The 25682-nt window shown below is 37.1% G+C and overlaps 1 protein-coding gene across 2 annotated transcripts; it reads left to right on the plus strand.

The window, feature by feature from the left end:
• Positions 1–291: 291 nt before the first annotated feature.
• LOC124111283 (CD82 antigen-like) lies at positions 292–25613 on the plus strand. Of its 2 annotated transcripts, none has more exons than XM_046470934.2 (9): positions 292–329; positions 19089–19232; positions 20880–21086; positions 21684–21758; positions 22383–22490; positions 23112–23174; positions 24265–24369; positions 24793–24876; positions 25373–25613. In XM_046470934.2, exons 2-9 carry the CDS (start codon positions 19167–19169, stop codon positions 25442–25444), a joined length of 780 nt encoding a protein of 259 aa, XP_046326890.2. In that variant the 5' UTR covers positions 292–329; positions 19089–19166; the 3' UTR covers positions 25445–25613. The 2 variants fall into 2 exon arrangements, with proteins under 2 accessions (XP_046326890.2, XP_046326889.2); XM_046470933.2 differs by lacking the exon at positions 292–329 and adding an exon at positions 14805–14862.
• Positions 25614–25682: the final 69 nt, after the last annotated feature.

The following is a 25682-nucleotide window of genomic DNA, read 5'->3' on the forward strand; positions in this document are numbered from 1 at the left end:
TGCTGTATGTACGCTTATAACGAACTACGGTTATAACAAACTAAAGTTAGTGGTCCATTCGAGTTCGTTAGAACCGTAGTTTACTGTAGTTTACTATCATGGATTATTTTAAAATAACCCTTTTATAACATATTAGTATTTACAACAAACTCAATTTCGAAGGCCATAGAACTAATTGTTCAGTCGTTCATAAGACGAGAACGACAGGTGTGGTGATTTGAAAAGCTAAGCTATCGAACTTTGCCTGATGTTGCCAGTTGGTAGTACACAAACATATTGCACGTTGTATTTGCCCGGAGAACACCGAATGTACTGGCAGCATACATCAGGTCAGATAGAATTCTTCAATTTCTTATTTCCCTTGTCTCTTTGAATGTGTAAATTCAAATATCATTCAGTTACTTTGATTTATATAATGAAATAGAACCCGACGATTGCTCATCGTTGAAAATAGATGTTGGATATTTATATGATTTGATAAACAAAACAACAAAACAGCAAAACAGGCCAACTGATATACAGTTTGAAGGCTTGCTTGAAGATATTTAAATTTAGAACGTTAGATTCAAGTTTATGATATCAGTCCAATAATGATGGTGTTGAACACTATGACATTAATTTAAAGAACAATGTTATGGTAATGTAAAAGCATTGTAAGTATCTACTCCTCTGGTAAAAATGTTCCTTTTTGTGTGATTTATTATTATTTGTTCACAGCAAAATGGATAAGGGTCAGCGAAGACGTGCCCAAAACTGTATTATGAAAGTTTTATCATTTGTTACATGTATATGTGCATGCCGAAACAGAGAGAACGCTATGCCTTCAAAGTTCAGTTGTTTTTACTCTTGAGTTAGATATGCAACGAAAGCAACCATGTGGTAACCATTTTTAATGAAAACAATGAATGTAAATTATACAAATGTACCCCACCAACTCCGTAATATCAAACCGTAAAGGAGGTGATACTTACAATGCATTTACATTACCATAGCATTGTTCTTTAAATTAATGTCATAGTGTTCAACACCCTCATTTAGATTCTTGTTTGGCATATCATCATCCACTGTTTCCCAAACTGTAATAACATGGGGGGGGGGGTGTCTCATTTATTAGCGAATCTTTTGGGGGGTCTGCAAGTGACAGGCGGATCATAGAACAGTTTCCTTTACTTAACCTATCACATGGTATGTTTGAAAAACAGGATAGCATTATGGCTGACAGGGGCATTATGGTTCAAGTCTTATTTGCAGCCCAAGATGTTCAAGTAAACACCCCAACTATGTTAAAAGGCAAATCACAGTTAGAACCAGAAGATGTTGTTAAGGACAGAAGAATTGCTTCTAAAAGAATCCATGTTGAACGGATAATTGGTCTGAGTAAGAAAAACATCTCCCACCAAGTAAAGTAGTACTTGGATCGCGGATTGTTTATGTTTGTTTTGCTATTTCAAATTTAAGATATTCCATTGAAAATGAGTTTGCTTGAAGCATTTCTTCTTTGCGATATTTGTGACTGAAATTTGTAGTAGTAGAATTTTATTCAGTAGTGTTAGTGATTGAGAATTGTTTTACACCGCTTTTAGCAATATTCCAGCAATATCATAGGTTGGGGGTGGGGTGGGAGGGGACCCCAGAAATGAGCTTCAGCCATGGTACCCATGTCGGGAATTCAACCCGGGTTTTCAGCGTGACGAGCAAACACTTCAACCACAAGGCCTTATACATTAATAATAAAATCGGTATGGTCACATGGCCTATAGTACAGTTTTCCGTAATAATAAGTAGTCATGTGAGAGCTCGTAATTTGAAAACATGTTTCATATACAGAGCAACAGATTTATGGAGATGTGCATTTCTTGTATTTAGCTAATTGACCATTGAATGAGTGTTGTTGAAGCTATGAAAAGGTAAATACCTTATTCTAATCACAGAATACCTAGGGCATATAAACATAATATGAACTCATCTTCTCGTAAAGTATTAGAGTTACCTACATTTTCACATTTATGGAGCTGAACTGAATTCATTAGGGCTTTGAAATGTGACTGGTGGTGCTGATAATTCAATTTGTAAGGTAAAGTCTAACAATACCTAATATGGTGTGTTTTATTGATAAATAATAATTCAAATATCATTAGTGAAAAGGACTAATTAAGAAAAAAATGAGTTGTATTGAATCATTTTATAATCAATGTTAGTGTTGTAGCAGGGCGGTCGGGTAGCCTTGTGGTTAAAGCGTTCGCTCGTCACGCCGAAGACCCGGGTTCGATTCCCGACATGGGTACAATGTGTGAAGCCCATTTCTGGTGTCCCCCGCCGTGATATTGCTGGAATATTCCTAAAAGCGGCGTAAAACCATACTCACTCACTCACTCACTCACTAGTGTTGTAGCAATCAAGAAGTGAGAATGTGAAACTGTAACAATGAGTGTACATAATCAATACTATTGACAATCACTTCTGTGATATATATAGTCCTACATTGTCTGAAAATTACTTCATTATTTTCACCAACATTTTTCAAAAGTTGAATCATTTCAATCAAACATATGTCATTTTTAGTCAACGAGACAGTCTTTAACTGCGAAGAACAGCAATGGGCTCACACTATTTCAGTTATTTGAGGCTTATCCCACTGAAAACATATTCATACAAGGCTAACCTTACATTTGTACTGGCTTCTGGCTTTCAACTTAGTGTGAAAATCTCCTCACGACCCAAAAAGCATGTCATATCAAAATGTGAATCTCTCTTGTGTCAAAGGAATTGCTTCTTTTCATTGGTTATGGTAAGCTTTGAAATGCAAGATGAAGGTGACATGCTGTCATTTTTGTTTGGTGGTATTACCATATTTAGTCAAACAATTGATTGGCAAACCAAAACCACAATATTTTAACTTTGTCAATGACTTGTAATAGTCTCAAACCACAGCAGATTATTATTTCTAACTCTGTTTACTTTATGTACACCTGAGCTCAATGTACCGCTCCACTGATGCTCTTACAATGTGTGTGTACATTGTGGTAGCATGTTGTAAACCTGTTCAGTGAAATCTGGCGGAAATCCAAAATCTCTCTCTTGAGTGTCTGAATAAATATATGTGTATATATGGAACATTATTTCAGTACTGTGTATATTCTTCAAATGGAATCTTCATGAATCTTCAACTTCACACTAAACTGTCTTAATGGTAGCTAAATCATATTGGACATGTGCATGATTTACAATTCAAATTGCTTATTCATTGCAAATATAGATCAAGGCACAGAATATGCTTGATGTATGCACAATATAATAATTTATATTAATATAACATTTGATGTTGACATGAGCATGTGAAACAAATTGATATTTGGAAAAGATGTGAACTTATTTGGATTTGGATTGATACAGAATTTACACCCAAGCATAAAATAATACTTTAGTTATAAAGACTGACGAACAGTCAATATTTTTTACAATAAGTTTCCAAAATATTGATTTGACGCTGGAGACCAATTACCGAAGAGAAAAGAACATCATGAACAAAAAGTCAAAGGAATATTTCTATTAGATCTGGATATAATTGTATAGTATTTTCAGATTTTGAGTTAATTTCAAGAATAAGACAACCTAAATGTGCTTAATGCACAAACACAAACTCCCAATGGGAATCAAACATACATGTAAGGTTATTACCATTGGTACATACACAAGCTCGGACTCATAAATGCCTTTATGATGTTTCCAGGGGAAAAAACATGATTTACAATGTAGAAGCAATGTATGGTCTTAGATGTTTGGTATAGAACAGTTCAAGTTTTGGATTTAATGAGTACTAACTGAAATCTTTATCAACACTGATCTTTTCTACAAACATGTCACAGAATGTGTAAAGAACAGAATAGCAAAATTGACGCTTTGCTAAATACATCTGTCCCTATACCTGACTGTAGTAGTGACTACTGGGATTTAAACAGATCTGATTGTTTACATTGTAATGAAGATATGGAAAATGTTTACCAGGTTTAATGTGATCATTCCTTCCAGCATATGGACATTTTACCTCAATCAAGTTATCACCATCGATACTGGCATCTCGCGTAGCACCTAGATAGGGTTCAGAACAGGAAACAAATAGACCTGCCTTTTTTGTTTTGATATTGTACTCAAATTTTGAAAGTGCTCTTTTCTCATACTGCTTTCCATGAATTACAGACTTACATGATAATATGTTTGTGGACACAATTGATTTGCATAACTTCTCCTTATTTCTTCGCTTGGTCATTTTGCTCACTTCACCAAACATTGAGGCTGTGAGGCGCCACTTTCTTTCTCTGTGTCACACTAGGCTCCGGGACTAGTCTTGCGTTGCTGCCTCACTATCTTTTGCAGATTTCTCAGTTACATGCAAAGAAAAACAAAAGTCAAGACATAAAAGAGATGCCCCAAACAATATTTTTCACATAGTTTATTTTACATGTCAGTAATCTGAAAAATACCTAATATACAAGTCTATTTTTCTGTTACAAGGGAACTAATCTGCTTGATCATGATTAGGCATTTTCAAAATTAGTTAATTGCATTTTACAAATGACTCATTAACACAGGATGGTGGCAAAGTTGCAAGTGCCACCATCATGGAATGCAGAACTGTCTTCTTAGAAACCTCGATTTTGGTTCAATTTTTACTGCTGAGGCCAAAGCTATCCTAACTGCTTTGACCTATGTTCAACAACAAAACCAATCAAAACCATCATCTTCTCTGATTCGTTTTTTTGCCTTCAGGCACTTAATATTGTCTTACCATATCACCCTGTTATCTTTGACATTTTAGAACTCTAAAATGATCTTTCCACTGGCCAATGTGACATCGTCTTTTGCTGGTTACCAAGTCATGTAGGCATAACTGGTAACTCAAAAGCCGATGCTGCAGCTAAAGCAGCTCTTGATCAACCGTTATCTCTACTTTTTATCCCGTATAGTGATTTCAAACCAACCATCAAATCTTATACTCGGGATCTCACGCAAAATAGGTGGGACACTCAAGTAGGAAGCAATAAACTACACAAATTGAAACCAACAATCGGTCACACCTACTTGGGTTGTCAGTCAAGGCATGACGAAGTCGTTTTACGACGATGTCGTATCGGCCACAGTCGGTTTACACAAGAATACCTGCTTGAGACAGATGAGGACGAACCTCCTAAGCGTATCACTTGTGATGAAAGGTTCATCGTCAAGCAATATAACATCGTCAAGCATATATTGCTTGACTGTGTGGACTTTGCAATCGCAAGGGAATCACATTATCAAAGTGTAAATCTAAAAGATCTCTTTTCCCGTGTCAGCGGGCATCTCATCATAAACTACTTGAAAGAAATTGGTCTGTATTATACATTTTAAATATGTATGTGAATAATTAAATGCTTGTTTTTAACTTTGGTGTGATGCTACTATTAACAGACATTATTGAAGGCTCTGTCCAGGAGGTTAAAGTACCGTAAAAATATTGCCCCCTCAGTGACACGTAATCTTATCATAATCAATGTGGGGTTTTTTGTTTGTTGTTTAACGCTGCACTCAGCAATATTCCAGCTATATGACGGCGGTCTGTAAATGATCGAGTCTGGACCAGTCAATCCAGTGATTAATGTTATGAGCATCGATCCACGCAATTGGGATCGATGACATGCATCACTCAAGTCAGCGAGCCTGACCACCCGATCCCGTTAGTCACCTTTTACGACAAGCATAGTCACCTTTTACGGGAAGCATGGGTTGCTGAAGACCTATTCTATCCCGGAATCTTCACGGGTCCATAATCAATGTAACTATCATCAACCAGTGGCTTTAAGCCAACTCATTGATGAGTATTTTTTAATATTGGCTAGCATTGTGCACAACCACCAGTGGCTAAAGTGATGACGTAAAACTTGCTAGGGTATCATGCAGGATGCAGAGGTACTGCAAGACCTCATGATCCCCAGTGAGGTGGCCTAGCTTTGGCTACTGGTGGCCTATAGCCCGTGTTTTGAAACTGTATATATAATATTGTTGTGCTCAAATATGTTTCATGAATTGTTTCTAAATATACACTACTGCCTGAAAGTTCATTCCCCTAACACGCGTTGAGAAGGCGAGTAACACGCATGTGACACGCGTGCTCAACGGGTTCCACACGCGTTGAGAAGGCGTGTAACACGCATGTGACACGCGTGCTCAACGGGTTGCACACGGGTTGAGCGTGTGCAACGGGTGTGCAGCGCGTCTGCAACCCGTTGAGCACGCATGAGTCACTCTTTGCACACGCATGTGCTATGCGTGTAACACGGGACCGGGTTTCAGTTGAAGTTGGAAAATATATCAAATGGATGGTGAGATAAATCAAAACAGTAAGATGTGAATCTTGAGTTAATGAGCGGCCATTGACCTGTGTTCACCAGACCATGAACACAAGGTCGACCCGTCTTAATTAGTGTTCGGTTGCTGGACTTTAATGGCATGAACCATTCCACAAGGGTTCAGTCTAGCCATGGTGGCTACCCGACAGTAGAACAGTAGTGAGTTTAGAAGTGAGTTTATTGCTAGGGGAATCCCCGAGTTGACACGATTGACGCGGGTTGGTAAATGCTCGCCATTAATGAAGTGATTGTTTGTGGATTGCCAACATATTCGTTTTAAGTTTTGCCCACGTGAGTCATTCAGGGTTACTGCAAATATGACGTTTTTCGTTCGCCAAATTTATGCTTTAGAGAGTAGGGCTGAAACGAAGTAACGGGAAACCGATGCATCGCGATTCACTCCATACGACACGGTGTGCGATTTGTGAGGTGCTGTATTTCGATTTTTCACGATATGTTTGTTTAAAGACGTATATACGTTCGTCTTTTTTTGTTTGTAAATAAACTTTTATCACAGATACGTTTTAAATGTGTTTTAACCCTTTCAACACCGTAGGCCGGTAAACCGGCCAAGAAGCATCGACTCCCCAAGGTCCGTAGGCCGGTTAACCGGCCAGGCCTTAGTCACGTCAAAATAGTATATAGTTTTAAGAACCTACCTGTCATACCATTCATTTATTAAATCTATCACATCTCATAATGTCTGAAATTAGTATTCTATTTCAATTTATCATTTTTTATCTACAGATTAAAAAGTTATTCACTATTTCCCGCAATGTCATTGAAAATATAATTCTCGGAAACACACTTCGAGCAAAACAAAGACATTTCAAGCAAATCTTTAAATGTATTATACAAAGTGATAAATAAAACAAACAAAAATATATCTAAAAGTGGTCAAACTTACAGCTAAGTTATTATTTCCATCTTTTCATGCGATCGCGTGTAATATTAGTCAAATGACATCTCGGCTTTCGGCGCCTCGAATTCTCGGCTCGGACACGATGTTCAATGCCAAAATATATGCATGAAAATTCTTTGTCACAGCTTGTAACCTAACATGACACATCCACGAAGCTCAGTATTGTTAATATAGATCGCGATTTCCTGCTTAAAACGTTCAGAATAACACGATTTAACCAAAATATTTCGTAAAAATCTGAAATTCATCATACACGAGGATTTGTAATTTGATTGCCTGCCTCAGGTCACGTGCTCAAATTTGACCAATCATGAACCTTGTAGCAGATTTCGGCAAGAAAGCGTCGTTAGAAACCATTTGTTATCCAATGAAACCTTATGTTATAGCTACGAAAGGACTCCGGGCAATGTTACGAGCGTGTAGATGAAAACAAAACAAGCTTTCTAGCGATGTGTCATATGTCAGTCTTCGACGAACGTGTTATTCATTTGAATCTTTCGAAAACGGAGATATTTCTTCATGTAACTGAGCAAACAGCCGCTGTTACCTGGAAATGAGTGAAGACAGATACTATATATAATTCTTTTTAAAATAAGTTTCCAATTACCTAAACAATGAAAATAAAAAAGAAATAATAAGTAGATCTTTTGAAATCTTATATTTGCCCCAAATCGTCAAATTTTCGCTTCCTTGGTCCTTAATTTGGACGTTATGAATGTGTTAGCTCACATTTTTTAAATTTACAACGAACTTAATTAAGTTGTCAATGCATTATTTAAATAATGTAATAACATAACGTTCATATTTATAAACACTAGGATTAGACCTTTCAAATTGTGTATGACATGGCTGTTGCTATAGATAATTGATTTTAATTGTTGTTTTTTTGCCTTTATACATGAAAATGGCAAATCATTAGTTTCTGGACACTGGTACACTTAGTATTTACTCCCACCATCTAGGCAGAACTCACAAATATGTAGAACTTTTACTTTTGTGTTTGCTTGCCATTACATGGAAATAGCAGATGATTTATTAAGTTAAAATACTCATTACAGTACATATTTTATGACTCATGAACATTCATTCACGTTCATTTGATTTTTCATTTTAATAAATTAAGTTTTATTCATTTATCACTTGTCTTCTCTTGTCACTATGTGTATCGTAGCGTATCGAGATACGTATCGAATCGTGTTGTAAGTATCGAGATACGTATCGTATCGTGACCTAGGTGTATCGTTGCAGCCCTATTAGATAGTATAATTATGATTGAACAGTCACTGCTTATGTCTTATTATTTCACGAAGGAATATGTCCCATTTTCCCACATCCCAGTTTCTGTTTGGTATTTTGCAGAATTATTAAAGAAAGTTTTGTGTGGGACTCACTAATTCTAAGAGGATATTGGAAATGAATATGAACAGTCATTTTGTCTCACTTTTGATAGAATTTTAGATCTTCACAATCACCGGGTGTGACCATGCAGACAGAATCTCGTTAGGTTTGATGATTTTTACAGAAGAAGAAGAAGAAGAAGAAGAAGAAAATTATTTTATTTACCTGTCAGACACTGTACAACAGTGACAATAAAAATACACAAATAGTGTGTACAGTGTCCGACCATTATGGCCTACGAGACACGCAGGACTTCACATACATATGAGTAAAAATGAGAATTATCACAGTACATACATATACATAGAAATGAGTTTTCACCAGTTATCAGAACATTCTGATACTAAGATACATTGAACTAAGTTAGAGACGAAAGACCCAGTTGTCTTCGCTGATACATGTGATGAGAAGCGCGGCTAGGGGTCTGACCACCTTATTGTTCCGCATAAAGAACACGGTCTGATCGGCAGCGGTTCTAATGATAAAGAATCTTTAAATGTACGTAACTTATTACCATTTACCTGGCCCGTATCGTTCCAGAGTCCATGTAACCAATCAAAATGGTCTAAGGATAACAGACATACTTTAGACAAGTTAAACTCCTCAGTAGAAATATTATTTAGATCATAAATGGGTAAATGTAAACTGACAAAGTAGTTGAAAACTGTATTATTCCAGGATCTACGGAATTTTACTGACCATCTGCAAATAATACTCAGCATTCGGGATTGATCTGCAGTATGCAAACTGCGCCAGAACCGAAGAATTTCAATTATTTGTTTTGTAAATGAGGATGTCCAGCCCATTTCACCACGGACATCTAAATTTGAAGTCTTTCTACCGACTGCTAAGAAAAATCTACACGCTCGGTTTTGGACAGCATTTATACAGCTAAATTCCTTAGTTCCCCAAATTGCCGATCCATAAGATAAGATAGGCTGGACTAAGTTATTGTACAAAGTTGTAAAAATGTTATAAGCTAAACCACTAGCTGCTTTGAATTTACAAATTATAACACCAAGTGCCCTATTTGCAGATTTAGCTATTTCTTTAACTGTAAAATTCAAATCAAGATGTTCCTGTAACCAAACACATAGGTATTTATAAGCGTGAGTACTTTCAACCTGATCAGACCCAATTGTAAAAAACAAAATCGGACATTTTAATGTAACTGGGACAATAATGCACAACTTTAGTTTTCTTGATGTTGACAAGTAAGCGCCAGCGTGGAGTGCTCGTCAGGTGCTACGAGAGCAACATCGTCAGCATACATTAGGATACTCAGCATGTCAGTGTCCTGGTGGATACCACAGTGTAAGCTATTAATTTCAGCAGCTAAATCATTTATAAATACAGAGATCAAAGTTGGTGATAACACACACCCTTGACGTACACCTGAGTCTACTGGAAAGCGGTCTGCGCGGTGATCATTTACTCTAATACATGACCAAGTATCGTCATACATTTGCCCAATGACCATGGTGAGTATTGTTGGGGATACCAAAGGTGACAATTTAATATTAGAAGAAATTGGTTGTGAGTACTTATACCATTTGGATAGTGGGTAATCCTTTCACGTTGATGGAAGGAAGTCACTCAACCAGGTCATGACAATGGTTATGCGCAAGGCTCGGAATCGCGAAAAGATCACTGGGGGTTTCACCGAAGTGGTAAACGTCTAAGACCTGCATCACCTGGGGATTTCCTCCCACATTAAGCTGACACGCCGCGATATAACTGGAATACTGTTAAACGCGGCGTTGAACCCAACTCACTCACTTACTTCATAGAAGCCTGGTATTTAATCGTGTTGAACAATAATTTGCAATAGCAGTGTGAAGGGAGAAAGACTGCGTGCGCGTTACATGCTTGGCCCTAATTCCTCCCTGGAACCATTCTCGCTGGTTGACCGAATAACATACGATACATTGCAGAGGTAGTGCGCAAAAGAGCTATTCGGGTAAGGGAGATAATCACTCACTCTCAGTGATACAGCTTAAATAAGATACGATGTACAGCATTGCAAGGTCACGCGTGATAAAGCTTTATACTGCGCACACAGCTAAAGGAGATAATCGCTCAATGCGTAATAGGTAGATTTGTTAGTAAATTTATTGAACCTAATAAAGTCTATATATTTAATTTAATATCATAGATACAAATATGAAATTTTGGAGTCCGATAGGCACATGTTGTCGTTGTACGAAGGCATTGAAAACTGTTCATTGTCACGTCACATAACGCCACAAGGTGCGCTGAACTCTCCTGTAACCGCCCTTGGCAGCAATCACGGCTCAATCACCAGCTGTCAACATACAAAACAGAATAATACATCAAGATGACAGTTTTCATGTAAAGATTAAGTATTTCTAAGAAAATTAAAGATACATATATCTAGATATTGTACATATCTTTAAGTTGCTTAGAAATACTTAATCGTTACATGGAAACTGCCATCTTGATGTATTATAATGTATTGTATATTGACAGCTTGTGATTAATTCTTACCAGATGGCTCCAGCTGGAGTAGCAGACGACACACTTTCCAACAATGGGGAAAAGGGTAAAAATATGAGTAGGCTGGTTATCATCGAGCAGACGACTCACCAGTCTAAGATGTATTGAAAAACCACACAGTTAATTCTCAAACTTATCCAATGTTAATTCAACAATTTATCATATACTTAGCAGTGGATGTTCTGTTAATAATCTAATTCTATTGAATGGTTCTGTACATTCTATCAATGTATATTTGTACAAAGCTGTTTTATATATGTACAGAAGTGAGACATTAATAAATTATTGTCTGTCTGTCTACAATGTATACCGTACAATTAAACCGATTACACACAGGAGCTTCACTTTGAGCATCTTTGAGCTTCTTTAAATACCACGATCTGAGACACTATAAAGTGGCATTTAGGTAGACATCATACTTGTCAAAAGATGCAAACACATTTGATGTTACATCTGTGATGTTTAAGTTGATTTTGACAGCCCGGGCCAAGTCGGGCCCAACACAGACAAAACAATTCTGATGAAGACTATGTTGAGAACTGTAGAGGGAAAAGGGCTTCCCTTTGAGCACCTTGTTTTCTTTAAATACGATGTACTGTGACATTATAAAGTGGCAAATAGGTAGATAAAATACTAAGCTACAGATGTAAACACATTCGATGATACATCTGTGTGTTACAAGTGCTTTTGACAGCCCCGGCCAAGTCTGACCCAACACGAGCCAAACATTTCTAATAGAGACTATGTTGAGAATGTAGAGTGGGGCTTCACTTTGAGCACTGTGTTTTCTTTAACTACCGAAATATGAGACAATAAAGTGGTATATAATTAGATATAATACTAGTCTTTAGATATAAAGAATGATAGGAACTTTAGAAATGCTAGGACAGTTCTTAAGCATTAAGAAACCTGACAGACACGTTTGACGTTCAATCCGTAATCTGTAGGTTTGTTCATAGGGACAGGACGTCGATCTTTCTGAACATTGTTTTCACAAAACAGCCGATAATCCCTAAGCTTACTCTGCTCCATTCGCCTTATTCAAAACAAAATCCGCGAGTAGTTTCAGCTTAAGTGACCAACTGCGAGAGTAGGCTTCTTTCCCGGGAATACCTCTGCCTTCTGGCCTCAAACGACCGAAGCATTTATTTTGTAATCTAGGCTTACATGCATTTATACACACACACACGCACACACACAAATACACATACATAATTTACATACATTTAATCATACATACAGCCATACATACCATGCATATACACAGCCATATAATCATACGTACATACTGAATAGGAAGCCTGTGTATTGATCTGTTGTCTTAATCACTGACCCATCAAGAGTGTCAGTCGGCATATATCAAATCTTTATAACCAGTGAGATTGTGATAACTGTCACACCTGACTTATTTGTCTGAATGACACGTCTGACACAGTAACTCGGGGTAACGATTTTTTGTGCTATAGAATCAAAGTACCGTTGTGCTGCATGTGTATGGAGTACATATATATCACGATGATGTGTCATTCCTTAATCAGTACGATGTATGGCAAAAGTATATACACTTAAAAGTAGACACATGTTAACTATAATAATGACAGAGAGATAAATAAACGCAGGTCGGGTAAGTATTATTACCTTGGTTAATTATAAGTTGCCATTTTTTAAACAGTTTTTCATAAGATGAAAGAAATTATGGTGCAGAAAAAAGACTAACAATTAACACATTTTGTTTAGTCAGCAGCTTTTCTCCTGGCTATGGATGTGGACAACAGGCTTTAGGGTTACATATGAATCTTGTTATCTTTTAATTTTAATGCTATTTGAATATTATTTTTTACTATCGTACTCACTTCATGTTTTAAATGAAACGGTTTATATTTATTAATAAGTTACAATTATTGCTTGTAAGCTCAACACAATTAACAAATACTCTAAAAGATATGACTAGTAAACCATTAATGTACTTTGAAAAATATATATTGTATATATTATAAATGCCAGAATGATCTAGAATCTAGGATCAAGTAGAAGATATATGGGCAGCAGCGCTGGGAATTTATAGCCCGTGAAAACAACACCGCTTTCCTCAATGTTTACCACTCCTGGCGGCCATTATGCAACGGCCATCTTACAGGTCTCTTCCAGTGGTACGGTAATTAGTAGAACCCTCTCCCTCAAGTGTATCCTCCATGATATAACCTACTCTCATTAATTAAATGCTGCCATTTCCCCGCGTCACGGCTATCGGGCTGAGACAAAGAGACCCAGCCATCATAAAGTAATTAGGGTCCAATAAAAAACAATGCTCCACCAAACCTCATAGACATGATCACTGAAAGTCGTACTACAGACAATTAATGTCAAATCACAAAAAAGCATTTGAATATCAATAACATTTAACAGGATCATGTATTCTCTTAAAGGGGCACTAATCTAACGCCATTCCCCGGACTGGTTGTTGCCTTTGTTATTGTTTTTTTCCCCCGTGAGTACCCGGATGATACGCAACGCAACTGAGCGTGACCAGAGACTGGGCTACCGTCTGCAAGGACAGCTAAATAAACTTGGAGGATGGAGGCAATATTTGTTTTACGCATTTTTGCATAAACACTGATTGGTTAACTGTGATCTATAAAGATTTCGACAAAGGGCGCATGTTAATTAATTTCTTCAGACTAAACAAACGGACAAAAAGAACAGCGGAGCTCATCAGATGTCATTTGGAAATACCCAAGATGGTTATAGTTTAATACTAAAAAAAGTATCCATGCAGTGAAAGGATTTTCGGATTTCGGCTTGCGTCGATAATACGATTACTACTCCCTTGTTGTCATCCACGTTTTCTCGTATAACCCTACACTTGTGTATTTGTCGTCATTCACTTGATGCTCAGTTAATGAATTTATTACAGGTACAATTAGTGGAAGCACCACTTACATTACCTGACAAAGGTTTCCATTTGGCATTTATTGTGTCTGGGGTAATTATTCAATCTAAATCCAGGTTTGAAGTGAGGTGAAATGTGTGTTATGTAATATGCACGTGTCAGCCCAGCAAGAGATGAATGATCAGTTGATTTACTTTGTTTTGTAAATCAACGGATCGTTCCTAGTCATCAAAGGATTAACAGAAAATACGTTGATTGATTAATCACTGTTATCTTGCACAGTGGATATGTCAAGAGTGAGTGTTTACATGTCTAGGTTTTCTAATACAAAGGGAATACACTCATATAATGGCGTGAAGTGCCGATGTAAAAACAACATACTTTGTTCAAAGGGTTAACTGATAATACGTTGATTGATTTGTCATTGTTATCTATCACTCAATGGATTTTTTAGGAACCGTGGACGTTATGAAAATAGTTGTCACGTGGGCTTTCTCAGCCGACCATTGAGACGAGACACCTATGTAAAGCACCTGAAACAATCCAAGTGATCAGTTGAGAAACGAACACGGGTTATAATATCCCGAAACGATATATATCTTTTAAAATATTTGATTGTTAGTGAGACTCGTGACATCGAATAAGTTTCTTTGTACAGCTGCAGACGAGTGGGATATTGTTCCTTTGTGTGGATATTCACGGATACATTCCTCGAACAAGGAAGCTGCCTAAAATTTATACACATAAATTTGGTAGGTTGTAATTATGATGTTTGCATTTTGTTTTCCTTCTTTTAAACCGATTCGTTCTTGTTTCTCTACGTCTTGGTTGGGAAATTCTTCAATGCGCGATAGACGTTGTTTTCACAGGTCTTTTTCTTTGTAAGCGTGTATATATTACCGTCATTTTGTAAAATGTGATTCTCTCAGGCAATTTATAAAATGTGTAAATATTTCAGTCATTTCGACTAAAAAATCTGTCCAGAATGATTAGGACGACCAAAAGGGGCTACAAACATCACAACAGATTATTATGTAGGATTAGAAGCCAAACAACATAGAAATGTACTTTTCAACGTAACATTTTCAGTCTCTTGGTGATGACATTAAACATCAAAATGTTTGGAATTTGTTATCATAATAATACAGATGGAAATGTTTTTCAGTCACTTTGTAAAATAACTGAATATTTAGACGTTTAATAAATGTGTTACACATTTGACAGTAAAAAAAATTACACACTATAAAAAAAGCAATGCTCAGGTGAAATATTTACTTTGTGTTGCAAGTCAAAATAGTGTAAACGAAAATCGCAAAATTACCAAGCAAGTGACTTATCAAAACTTCGTCACCATTACCGATGCTATTTTATTTTGTTGATCAATGTGACCATACGCCCTTATTACTAACAATAAAAGTGACTAATGCGCTTACGAATGGCGCAGCAGAGGTCGCGAACTAGTCTAGATTTCTGCTATACATCCGGGTACTCACTGGGAAAAAACAATAACAAAGGCAACAACCAGTCCCGGGGAATAGCGTTAGATCAGTGCCCCTTTAACACCATCGCAAAACATCATGTAGAAGCCACAACAGTACTCATATTTTCCAACAAAATCACATGTAAAAATGAGACATCAGCAAGTACATATGTATAATAAAATGTGCATTAACATTATTCGTCAGGAAATCAAAAGGTTATCTCCTTGTTACCACCTCCAGGTTCAGTTAAACATGGGTCCTCCTTTGGTCAAAAGTATGTTCCCCCTCTAATGAGTGTGACACGCGTTGCACACGAGTGACGAAAGGGGTGCACACCCGTGTTCAACGCGTTGCACACGGGTATCACACGCGTGTCGGACGGGTTCCACACGAGTGACCAACGGGGTGCACACGGGTTGCGGAACGCGTTGCCCATGCGTGTAAGGGGAATGAACTTCTAGGCAGTAGTGTAGTATGCTCAAATATGTTTTTAAACAACACTTTGCATTAATGACTAAATTGTAAATATATTAACTTGGTCTCGTCGCTATATGGCTGAGATAATGCCGATGCGACATAAATTTTAACTCACTCACTCATTAACACACAACCCTAAACAGTAAGATGTTGCTATGTTTCCTCACAAGCTATGATTTTAACTGTGTATTACAAAGATCAAATCTTAAAGACTTCAGGTTTTAAAGAAATTTACATGTACATGAATTATACAACAGAATTTCCATTGTTGTGTACCTTCAGTGCCATGTTAACCATGTACTCTGTAAATGGCTGTTTAAGGTAGTGATGGTCCTTAGCATGAAGGGTGAAGATATCTCAGGGCGATATTATGAGATGACTTTGAGCAGTAGTTTGTCATCATGTTGCGCACATGATCATTGTAGCCACTCATCTGTCTGTATTTATGTGGCCTTGGATCTTCCAGCATATGCCGAGACCATTTTCTTTTTGACGGCAGTTCTGCAGCTGTTACGGGTGATTCTGAATACAATATTTAGATACTACATTGCCATAATAATCCTGTTCAAAACAACACTTATAAAAATATTTAAAAACATTTTCCACTCCAATATCCAACACATAAGTATTTAGTCATATACAGTTTCTCTTTTATAAACAAAATCATAAATCATCAACTTTTCTGAGGCATTTAGAAGTGATACACATAAGGAAGAGAATATATGGATGTCAACTTCTATATAATGAGGAACCCCCCTTAACCTCATAATAAAGAAGTTGACATCCATATATTCTCTTCCTCATCATAACATTGTAGTTGACGCCTGGGTATGATATTTCCTTGGATGTAATATGATCTACCTTTGTACGATTTTTGGAACAACTGCAATATTCCAGCTCTTTCACAGCTAGAGACACCAGAAATGGGCTTCACACATTGAACCCTTTTAGGGAATCGAACCTGGCCCTTCAGCAAGACGAGTAAACACTTAGACCACTAGGCTACCCCCATTAACCCAAGCATAGAAGTCATGCATAAAATGTGATGTATGTGCATTTGATTTCCCATTAATAAATTCACTTTCAATCTGTTTCAATCTAATTCGGATTAGCATCATCTTTGAGTACAAATTTCATCATAATTTTAAAAAGGTTTTATTTTATATTTTTATTTTATGGTGTGTAAATATTTTGCCTTGTTTTTCATGGATGCACTGACGATGCCACTTAAGTATACATCAATAGATGCACGTATGTGAACACTGCATGTCAGCAACCTACCCCCCTCAAGCATCAGAGAACCTTTCTCTATAGCCTTGATATCATGTGCAGCTTGGTTGTCTCCTGCCATACGGTAGATGCAGTAACCCTCAATGGTTTCTTTGGAAATGGGAGGCAGCAGTTGACGATGGGAAGGCATCAGCTGTTGAAATCCTGACACTGGCCATGATGTATCTTCTGGACGTGGGATGGAGACAGATGGCCCAACAAAATCATTATTTCTGTCATATGATTCAAGTCTGAAATGAAAATTAAATACATTTTAACTTGTGCAACTTCAGATTTGCATTAGTGCATAATATTATAGGAAAACAATTCATATCATTATCATCATGACTAATATATCTCATAAATGACATGCATCATGAATAAGCAATGAAACCTGTACGATTAAATTGTGTTTGATAATCTCATGCCTGTATATCCAGAAGACAAATTAATACCAGATATACTGATACCATTTGAAAACGCATTTTCACATATTTTTGTGTGAGTGTGAGAGAGAGAGAGAATATTCTCACCCCTTCCCTCCTTTTATTTCCTTTTAGGGGAAAAATATTTTCATTTCGACAAGGACATTGACATGAAGGCAAACTTACCTGTTTTATAAAATACCTAGATAAAAATATGGTAACTGTTAATGTGACTTAGACTCGACAAGTTTCAGTAATCATTTCATGGACACAGAAATGTCAGTAAGCACTGCACTGTAAACTATTATAAGTCATTCAGAATTTTGGTGCCCATATCATGACGAAAAGGAAGAGGAAAAGGAATATAACACTATAATTTGACAAACATCTATATTTTGTAAATACAACAGGTTTCAAAGTTATATAAACCTTATGGGTTTTAATGCCAAAGAATTATGGGAACATCTTCTGCCCGAAATCCCCATACTAAAGTAATATGTCCAATATATTGACGCTCAATCCTTTTAATTATTTTTAAAACAAATCTTGGCGGATACGGGCGGAAGTCGTACCGAATTTTGTTGAGAACTACGTGTTAAAACACTGCTGATCATATTCATAAAAAGCCCCGCTAAACTACAAAAGCAATCGGGTGTTCGAAAACAGATGACGTCTCTTGGGTGCGATGAATGTTAACAGACGACGCAATGGAGACTGCGCCTTTTATCGAGGATTTATATAATCTGAAACCGGGCACCAAAGTTAGTACTTTTGTTGTGGGTAACTATACAGTAGGTCATGGTTTAATGGAAGGCAACAACTGAAATATATCGATAGTTGATTTTGTCAGTCACAGTAGGCCTGACAGTGACAGAGATGGCGCTTATTTGACAGGCAAGAAAAGGGCATAGTAGAAATTGCGAAGCATATCGCAGATTATGAATGAAAGCATATTTGATAACTAAAAAAATGGGTTACATACCTCTCGATCAGTTCAAGTTTCCTTCCAGCTGTCGAAGGTTTTCGTTAAAGGAGCGCACATTTGAGTTTTGGCACTGACTATAGCAGGAACTGGCTGGCCATGTTTACATAAACGTGACTACGGCTCTACTTGAAATTCGCGCTAAATGATTCGCAGCACATTCTAATCGCGGAACCGTCACAGTGTATGACAACTAGTACACGCACGCCCCTGGCGGATTAGTACGGCGGTACTCACGACTGGAAGCATCATTGTAGCATGTCTGTGCAGAAAATAGTTTTAAAAGCATAATTAGTTTTTCTACTTAAATTAGAGGTTTTTATGAGATGTATGTTTTGCTTCAGAGTTAAGCTCTAAGGCCAAACGTCTCACCAACATCTGTTACACCTGGAGCCTTATTCCTCACGAATACAGACGCTAAGATGGAGCAGGGGTGGTGTATAAAGACCTTCAGGTGCCTCTTCATCTTCTTCAATGTCATATTTGCTGTAAGTTCAATTGCTTTTCCTCGTCACCTACGAAATATAAATGACTTTTCAATTAAAGTGTGTTTCACACTCGTTAAACAAGCATTACTTTCAAGATATAAATGTCGGCGTGGTTTTCTGTGTAGCCTTGTAAATTTAAGTTTACATGCAAACAAGTGTTCACCCTCGTACAAATCCGAAACAACATTTTTTGATTATACATATCAACGCTCACTTTACTCCTCTAACATTCCATCAATTTATCTGACCTGTCTCATTTGAAAAAGTAAAAATTGTCCCAGTATTGTTTTGATGGAAGATAAGTCATTCGCAAGTCAAGCGGAAGACGTTTTGTAGCAGGAAAAAGCGGACGGTGTTATTCAACAGAGTTGTTTTCATACCTTACTATATTATATGATGATTAGTTTTTATATTGATCAAGGTAGGGGCTAATTGCATAAATGTCATGACGCATTCTAGGCTAGGAGATGGCACTCGCATGAGTTTGGCGACACATTTCATGTAGACATTCATTCATGTAGAGTATCAATTGTGCTCCCCTCCTTGCTGACCTAATTTGGCCAAAAACGTTTCACTTAATCTTCAGGAACATAAATGATCTCATATTGTTCTGTGATGGTCAAATTGCCAATCACCTTCCACTGATTTACTCACCTGAGGTCGATATAAGATAGACGAGAGAAATGACCTCGTCTGTTTCATATTTAAATATATACATACAGACTCAGAGTGACCAAAATATATACACAAAACAGCATGACATGAGGGATGACTTCAACTTTCCCTTCATGTTGATAAATATCCCCTCAACTAAAGCCTTTTTTGTCTACATGTCACAACGTTCGAGGTACAATTTAGCACGCTCTTTCTTTGAAGATTTCAAAAGCGATTTCAGGGTTACAACATTCCACCCCTAAGGACATAGCAGTAGCAAAAAGAATGGTTGCTTCAATTGTTGCGACAAAATTACTCGCCTTTGCATGTGTTTGTGACGGGTACCACCCGTGAGGCAGGATATATACTGTTTCATAGTGGTTTTACCAGTGATATTGCCAGGGTGATAATAGCTGATAACAAATTACAGTTCAATTATCTGCTTATATCAGGGCTATGAACCTTTCGCAAAATCTTAATACATCAGAAGTGTGCACGTGCTATTGACTCTGTTTTTTACAGTGTATATTTACAGTGTATATTTACAGTGTGTGCCTATCAACCGAGATTTCATATGATTTTGTTTATGTTTGTTATGTATGCAAATATAATCTTTACGTTTGGGTAACACACCGGACAGGGCAGGTAATACGTCTTCGCATATAAACTTAATGCTTTAAAAATTAGCACTATACGTGAGTGAGTGAGGACACCGTAATACACCAGTATGAGTTTAGCAACTACCTTTACTCGTGAACTTTGTGCTCTTAATACAATACATGTCCGGAGAATCCAGCAAGCTTTGAGTGTCCCCAAAGCTGTACAATGTGTTGAGGGTGTCCTTGGTATGGTTTTGTGCACTAGTGCTGAAATATCCTCTTACAAGAAGCACATTTGCAACTGAAATGTGATTTATGCATATTTTCTGAATATATTAACCGGGAACCTCTTCTATGTCACAATGATAATGTATTGAGATCTTTATCTTTACAGATTGTCGGAATAGCCACAATAGGACTTGGCATTTTTCTCAAAGTGAACCCCTTTATTACTTACATCACTCAAATTAAGCTGGATGGAAGTAGTACATTTCTCGCCAACAGCGTCTGGATCATCATTGGCATTGGGGCCCTTGTGGTCTTTGTTGGCTTCTGTGGCTGTGTCGGAGCTGCTGCCAGGAACAAGTATTTGCTAGGAATGGTATGAACAAACAACATTTTACTAACATTTTTCATAACATTTTACTTGTTGCTGTATATAATTATAGAAAAGCGTGGGTAATTGTTCACCACTATATACAGTGACACAATAGCATCCAAGCAACGATAATAGATCACAGAAATATCAGTTACTACAATAGCATCATAGCAAGGACTACAGTTCATGAGGGTATATACTTGCACAATTGCATTTAAGCAAAGGTAATGGTTTACAGCATTATACATTGACACAAGACTGAAGAGCAGAAACAACCCCTTAGTCACCCCTAATCCTTTCCAATATATTGTATATGATTACTTACCATGACATGTTCGTTCACACATGACGCCCCTGATCACATCTGTCCAATTGAATCCCTTATGGTGTCATAATACTTAGGTATAAGTGAATGTTATGTTACAATACCGAAACAATATTTAAGCAACAGTTTAAAAAAACGCTATATGTAACCGACGAACCAGTGTGTGTGTGTAACAGTCAATGCCCCAAGGGTACTTTGAAACTGCGTACCTGACACTGTTTTTTAGCTCTTTTGTAATGTTCATATCGTATGATAGTGTGCTCTTAATTATTCAGTACATCGCCTTGTTCCTGACCATCCCCATCGTAATTCTGGTGTTCATCATATCGGCAGCCAAGTACTTTGATCAGGTACGTCTAACCCACAATGTGTAGGACATATCCTTTCATCTTTTTAACACGGTTACCTCGCATAACAATTTAAAGAATGGCATAGTTCTATTTTTACGGCAAGAATTATGATCTTAGTTTCATTTGAAACATTGATCATAGACTTTTGGCCTGCCCAGGAGTCGCATCTCACATCACCAATCAAGAGGCGCAACTCACTACACCAATCAAGGGTTGCAGCTCACGGGCCCATCCCACACACCCATCAACACTTAGAACACTTTAAGAGATTTCTCACTTTCAATATTGTTATACTTGTCTGTTCTCCACCTAGTGTGCAATTGTTTCTGACGTTTGTCTTCTCTTGACTCATGTAATTTTAACCTTTTGCTCAAAGTTTCACATATGCTGTCTTAGTGGGGATGATAGTTACAGGATTTATTCGGGCATCAACAAAATCATAGTATCAGAGACATGTAACGTCATTTTCGAGCGCCTTCAGGAAATACGCCCCAAAGGTGTTATCTTCAGAAGGCGGAGGATGGTGCTGAGGCTAGTCGTGAACTACTTTTTTTCTGAACGACTAAATCACAGACATTTCTTTATATTTTATAACCCGTTCATACATATGTTTAATGTTTTCAGGGAAAGGATAGAGACCATTTCAGTAGCACCCTTAAAAACCGTTTGCAGAACAAGTACAGCGAGAATGCTACCGAGTTCACCAAACCTTGGGACTATGTTCAAAAACAGGTAACAGGAAACGGCTTTATGGGCAGAATGTACCTTTAATCAGGAAAACGATACCCAAACCAATGTGTCCAATGCTACTTTACTTGAATTGAAACGCACCATCGGCAATATTTCAGCAAATTTATGGTTGTCACACCACTGAATGATGTGGTTTCTCTGTGCAGGAACTGTACATGTAGCTCACTCGAGCAGATCAACGTTATTATCTAAGAAAATAAAGTAATTCACGGATCTTTTTTATGTTTATTTTAAGATTTGTTAAGACCGTATACAAGATGTTTATATTTGCTTTTCTTTGACATGAATCCCGTCATGTGTTAACTGTAGATTACTGACTAGTGTTTTATGCACGGGGCAACATGTACATACATACATGGCCATGATATTGTCGAAATCGTAAAACTATGATTATTGCAAAGGTTTGGCCTCTTTTATTTACATAACTATTCATTATCCAACCTCACTTATTAAAGCAGAAAATGTCTTTGTTTTGATAGCATGTCCTCCATTATAAAAAATGTATGTGCATTTCATATGCATATACAAGTAACAGACTTAAAAAGCCCTCACTCTACCTTTCAGTCTAGGGGTCCAATCTGACACTTATCTTCCTCTTTACAGATGCAATGCTGTGGCGTTCTCAGCCCAAGAGATTATGATGCGGTGTTTACTGGCAATGACAAGGTGTGTACCGTGATTTCATTGTTTCAAAGAAGGTATTGTAAACAATAATTAGTAATGAGTTATAGTTCGATACACAACTCATGCCTCCATTTTGGCTATAAAGTCGTGTCCATGGTGGTATTTGTAAACGTACCATGTTGTTTCATTAAGGCGTGGATTGTCTCTTGCAACGGGTGACGTCATCATATGCAACATAACATTCATATTATGATTGTTATAGGTGTCACTGAAAATTACAAGATTGAAATTGAAAGTGGTCATCACAATGTATATTAACGACCTTAGCCAAATAGAAAATGACCTGATGTTTAATTTACCAAAGGTAAACAGCGATTGAAGACTGTAGAATACGTTTTGCAGGTACGTGTGGTCCTGATACTGTGGACGGTGATAATGGCCGCAATTCTGTCAAAAAGTACAAGTGAAATAGAGTTCAACAATAGTCAAATGTTTCCAATAAAGTATTACTTGAAAATAATTATTTTCTTACTGATAATGAGACTCAAAGAACAAAATTGACATCATTGAACAACCCTAACAGGACAGATTTAATATAGGTAGCAAAAATTAAAAACATGCAAGATCGTCAGTGCACACATAGGGGCACCAACCACTTAATGTTAAAATGGCAACATTCCCAATAAAGAATGTCTGATGGAGCTGCAATTTGTAAAACATTCAGAGCTATTTGGGCTTATTCTGCTGTGTATATGATACCTGCATGCCATGGGCATCGCTACACCCATGTTCGCAACGTATTTATGTATTATGTCATTCCCCGTGCACCAACTTTGTGACGTCATATAGATGATTATTAGCGCGCCCTCAGTAAACTCCGCCAGGGAAGTGAGACGTATTGTAAATGCACCTTTTTATAATAAAGGCATTGAAAAACAATGAACAATAACAGCGGACTAAATATCATTAAAGCTAAGAAAAATGTAATTTTCGATTAACATGTCAAATTACTATCAAAGATGTATTATCACCTGACTAATGACGCACTAATAATCGCAAAACATGACAATTGATGTATTCTCAAACCGAACAGCCGTCCATACGGTCAAAATATTTGTAAAACATGTTTCAGGGGAAATTGCCAATAAGTTGTTGTGTGTCATCAGCTGATACTGATCTTGACGCAAGTTGGACCATCAGCAGCAACTTCTGCCCGAATCAGCTGATGTATTCTGAAGTAAGAGAGAGAGAGAGAGAGAGAGAGAGAGAGAGAGAGAGGGGGGGGGGGGGGGGGGGGGATTCTTTTCTAAAATTTCCAAGGATCATAACTCTAGCGTATCTTAAACTATATGGTTCATAAATATTTTATGCAAGATGTGGTGAATGGGTTATCCGTACATCTCGTCCTAATGTTCTGGATATCTTAGTCTCATCTAAATAACCAAAACCTATCTAAGCATACACACATACCTTTCTCAAATAAATACTTCTCGGAATTTATCAGACCATGGAAAAGTCATTATGGTAGTTCCGTGTCGATGTAAATTTAGTTTTGTTTTTACTGAACTATTTTTCCAACATGCAAACTACATGCATGTGAACATCAGGTACGGCCATGTTTATGTTGATTTTGATACGCATGTGTCTGTGTATCTTACAGGGATGTTCCTCACAACTACGTTATTATCTACGCCTCTTTGCGAAGAGAGGCTTTCTTGCTGACACCGTTATCGTTGCGTTGGCAGTAAGTATCTTGTTGCGGGTTAAACAGACATTGATTAGGCAGATTATCTTTGAATAATTACATACGGAACACATGAGTGAAATATGACCGAAAATACAAAATAGTTGTCCATTTCAATTACAATAGCAATATATATTTTTTATAGCCGTTTTTTATAGTGTTTCTTTGTGACCCATATCCGGTTATATCACGGATATGGTACTGACAAACGTGGAAACATAATCAAAACGAACCGGGATTCGAACCAACGATCACTGCGTGCCCAAGAGAGGCAAATTGGCACAGTTATATAGAAACATGTACACAATGGTACAGTTGTATCCACCCATCAATATGTGCCTTCATTAAAGCGAATGATACACAGATAATGCTGACTATCCCTTAAGAGGAGACGCCGTAATTGTGTTGCTCATGCTGGACATATTTTAGAAACACTGAAGTAAATTTTATAATAAAGATATAAAGTTAACGATAATTTTACTTCTTTATTTCCCAGATCATCGGAATCATCATTGCCGCATGTTTGTGCAGAAGAAATGCTGAAAAGGAACAGTATTCTACATTATAATATGTGATATACTACCGATCAGTGTCGAATAAACAAGTGCACATTTGAAATCTCTATCCACTATTACTATGCCGCCTTATGTAGTTATATTGGTAATTAAGTTACAGTGATACATAGAACTGTAATACTGAATTGAACTGTCCATATTAAACTAATAAAGCATACTTTAGAAAGCAATTTGGATTCACTTGAATCTTATTCAGAGATGAGGTAAAATATGATTTAATGACGAGTTCAA

This window comes from Haliotis rufescens, unplaced genomic scaffold (assembly GCF_023055435.1).
Source record: "Haliotis rufescens isolate VD_foot unplaced genomic scaffold, xgHalRufe1.0.p SCAF_6, whole genome shotgun sequence".
NCBI lineage: Eukaryota > Metazoa > Mollusca > Gastropoda > Lepetellida > Haliotidae > Haliotis > Haliotis rufescens.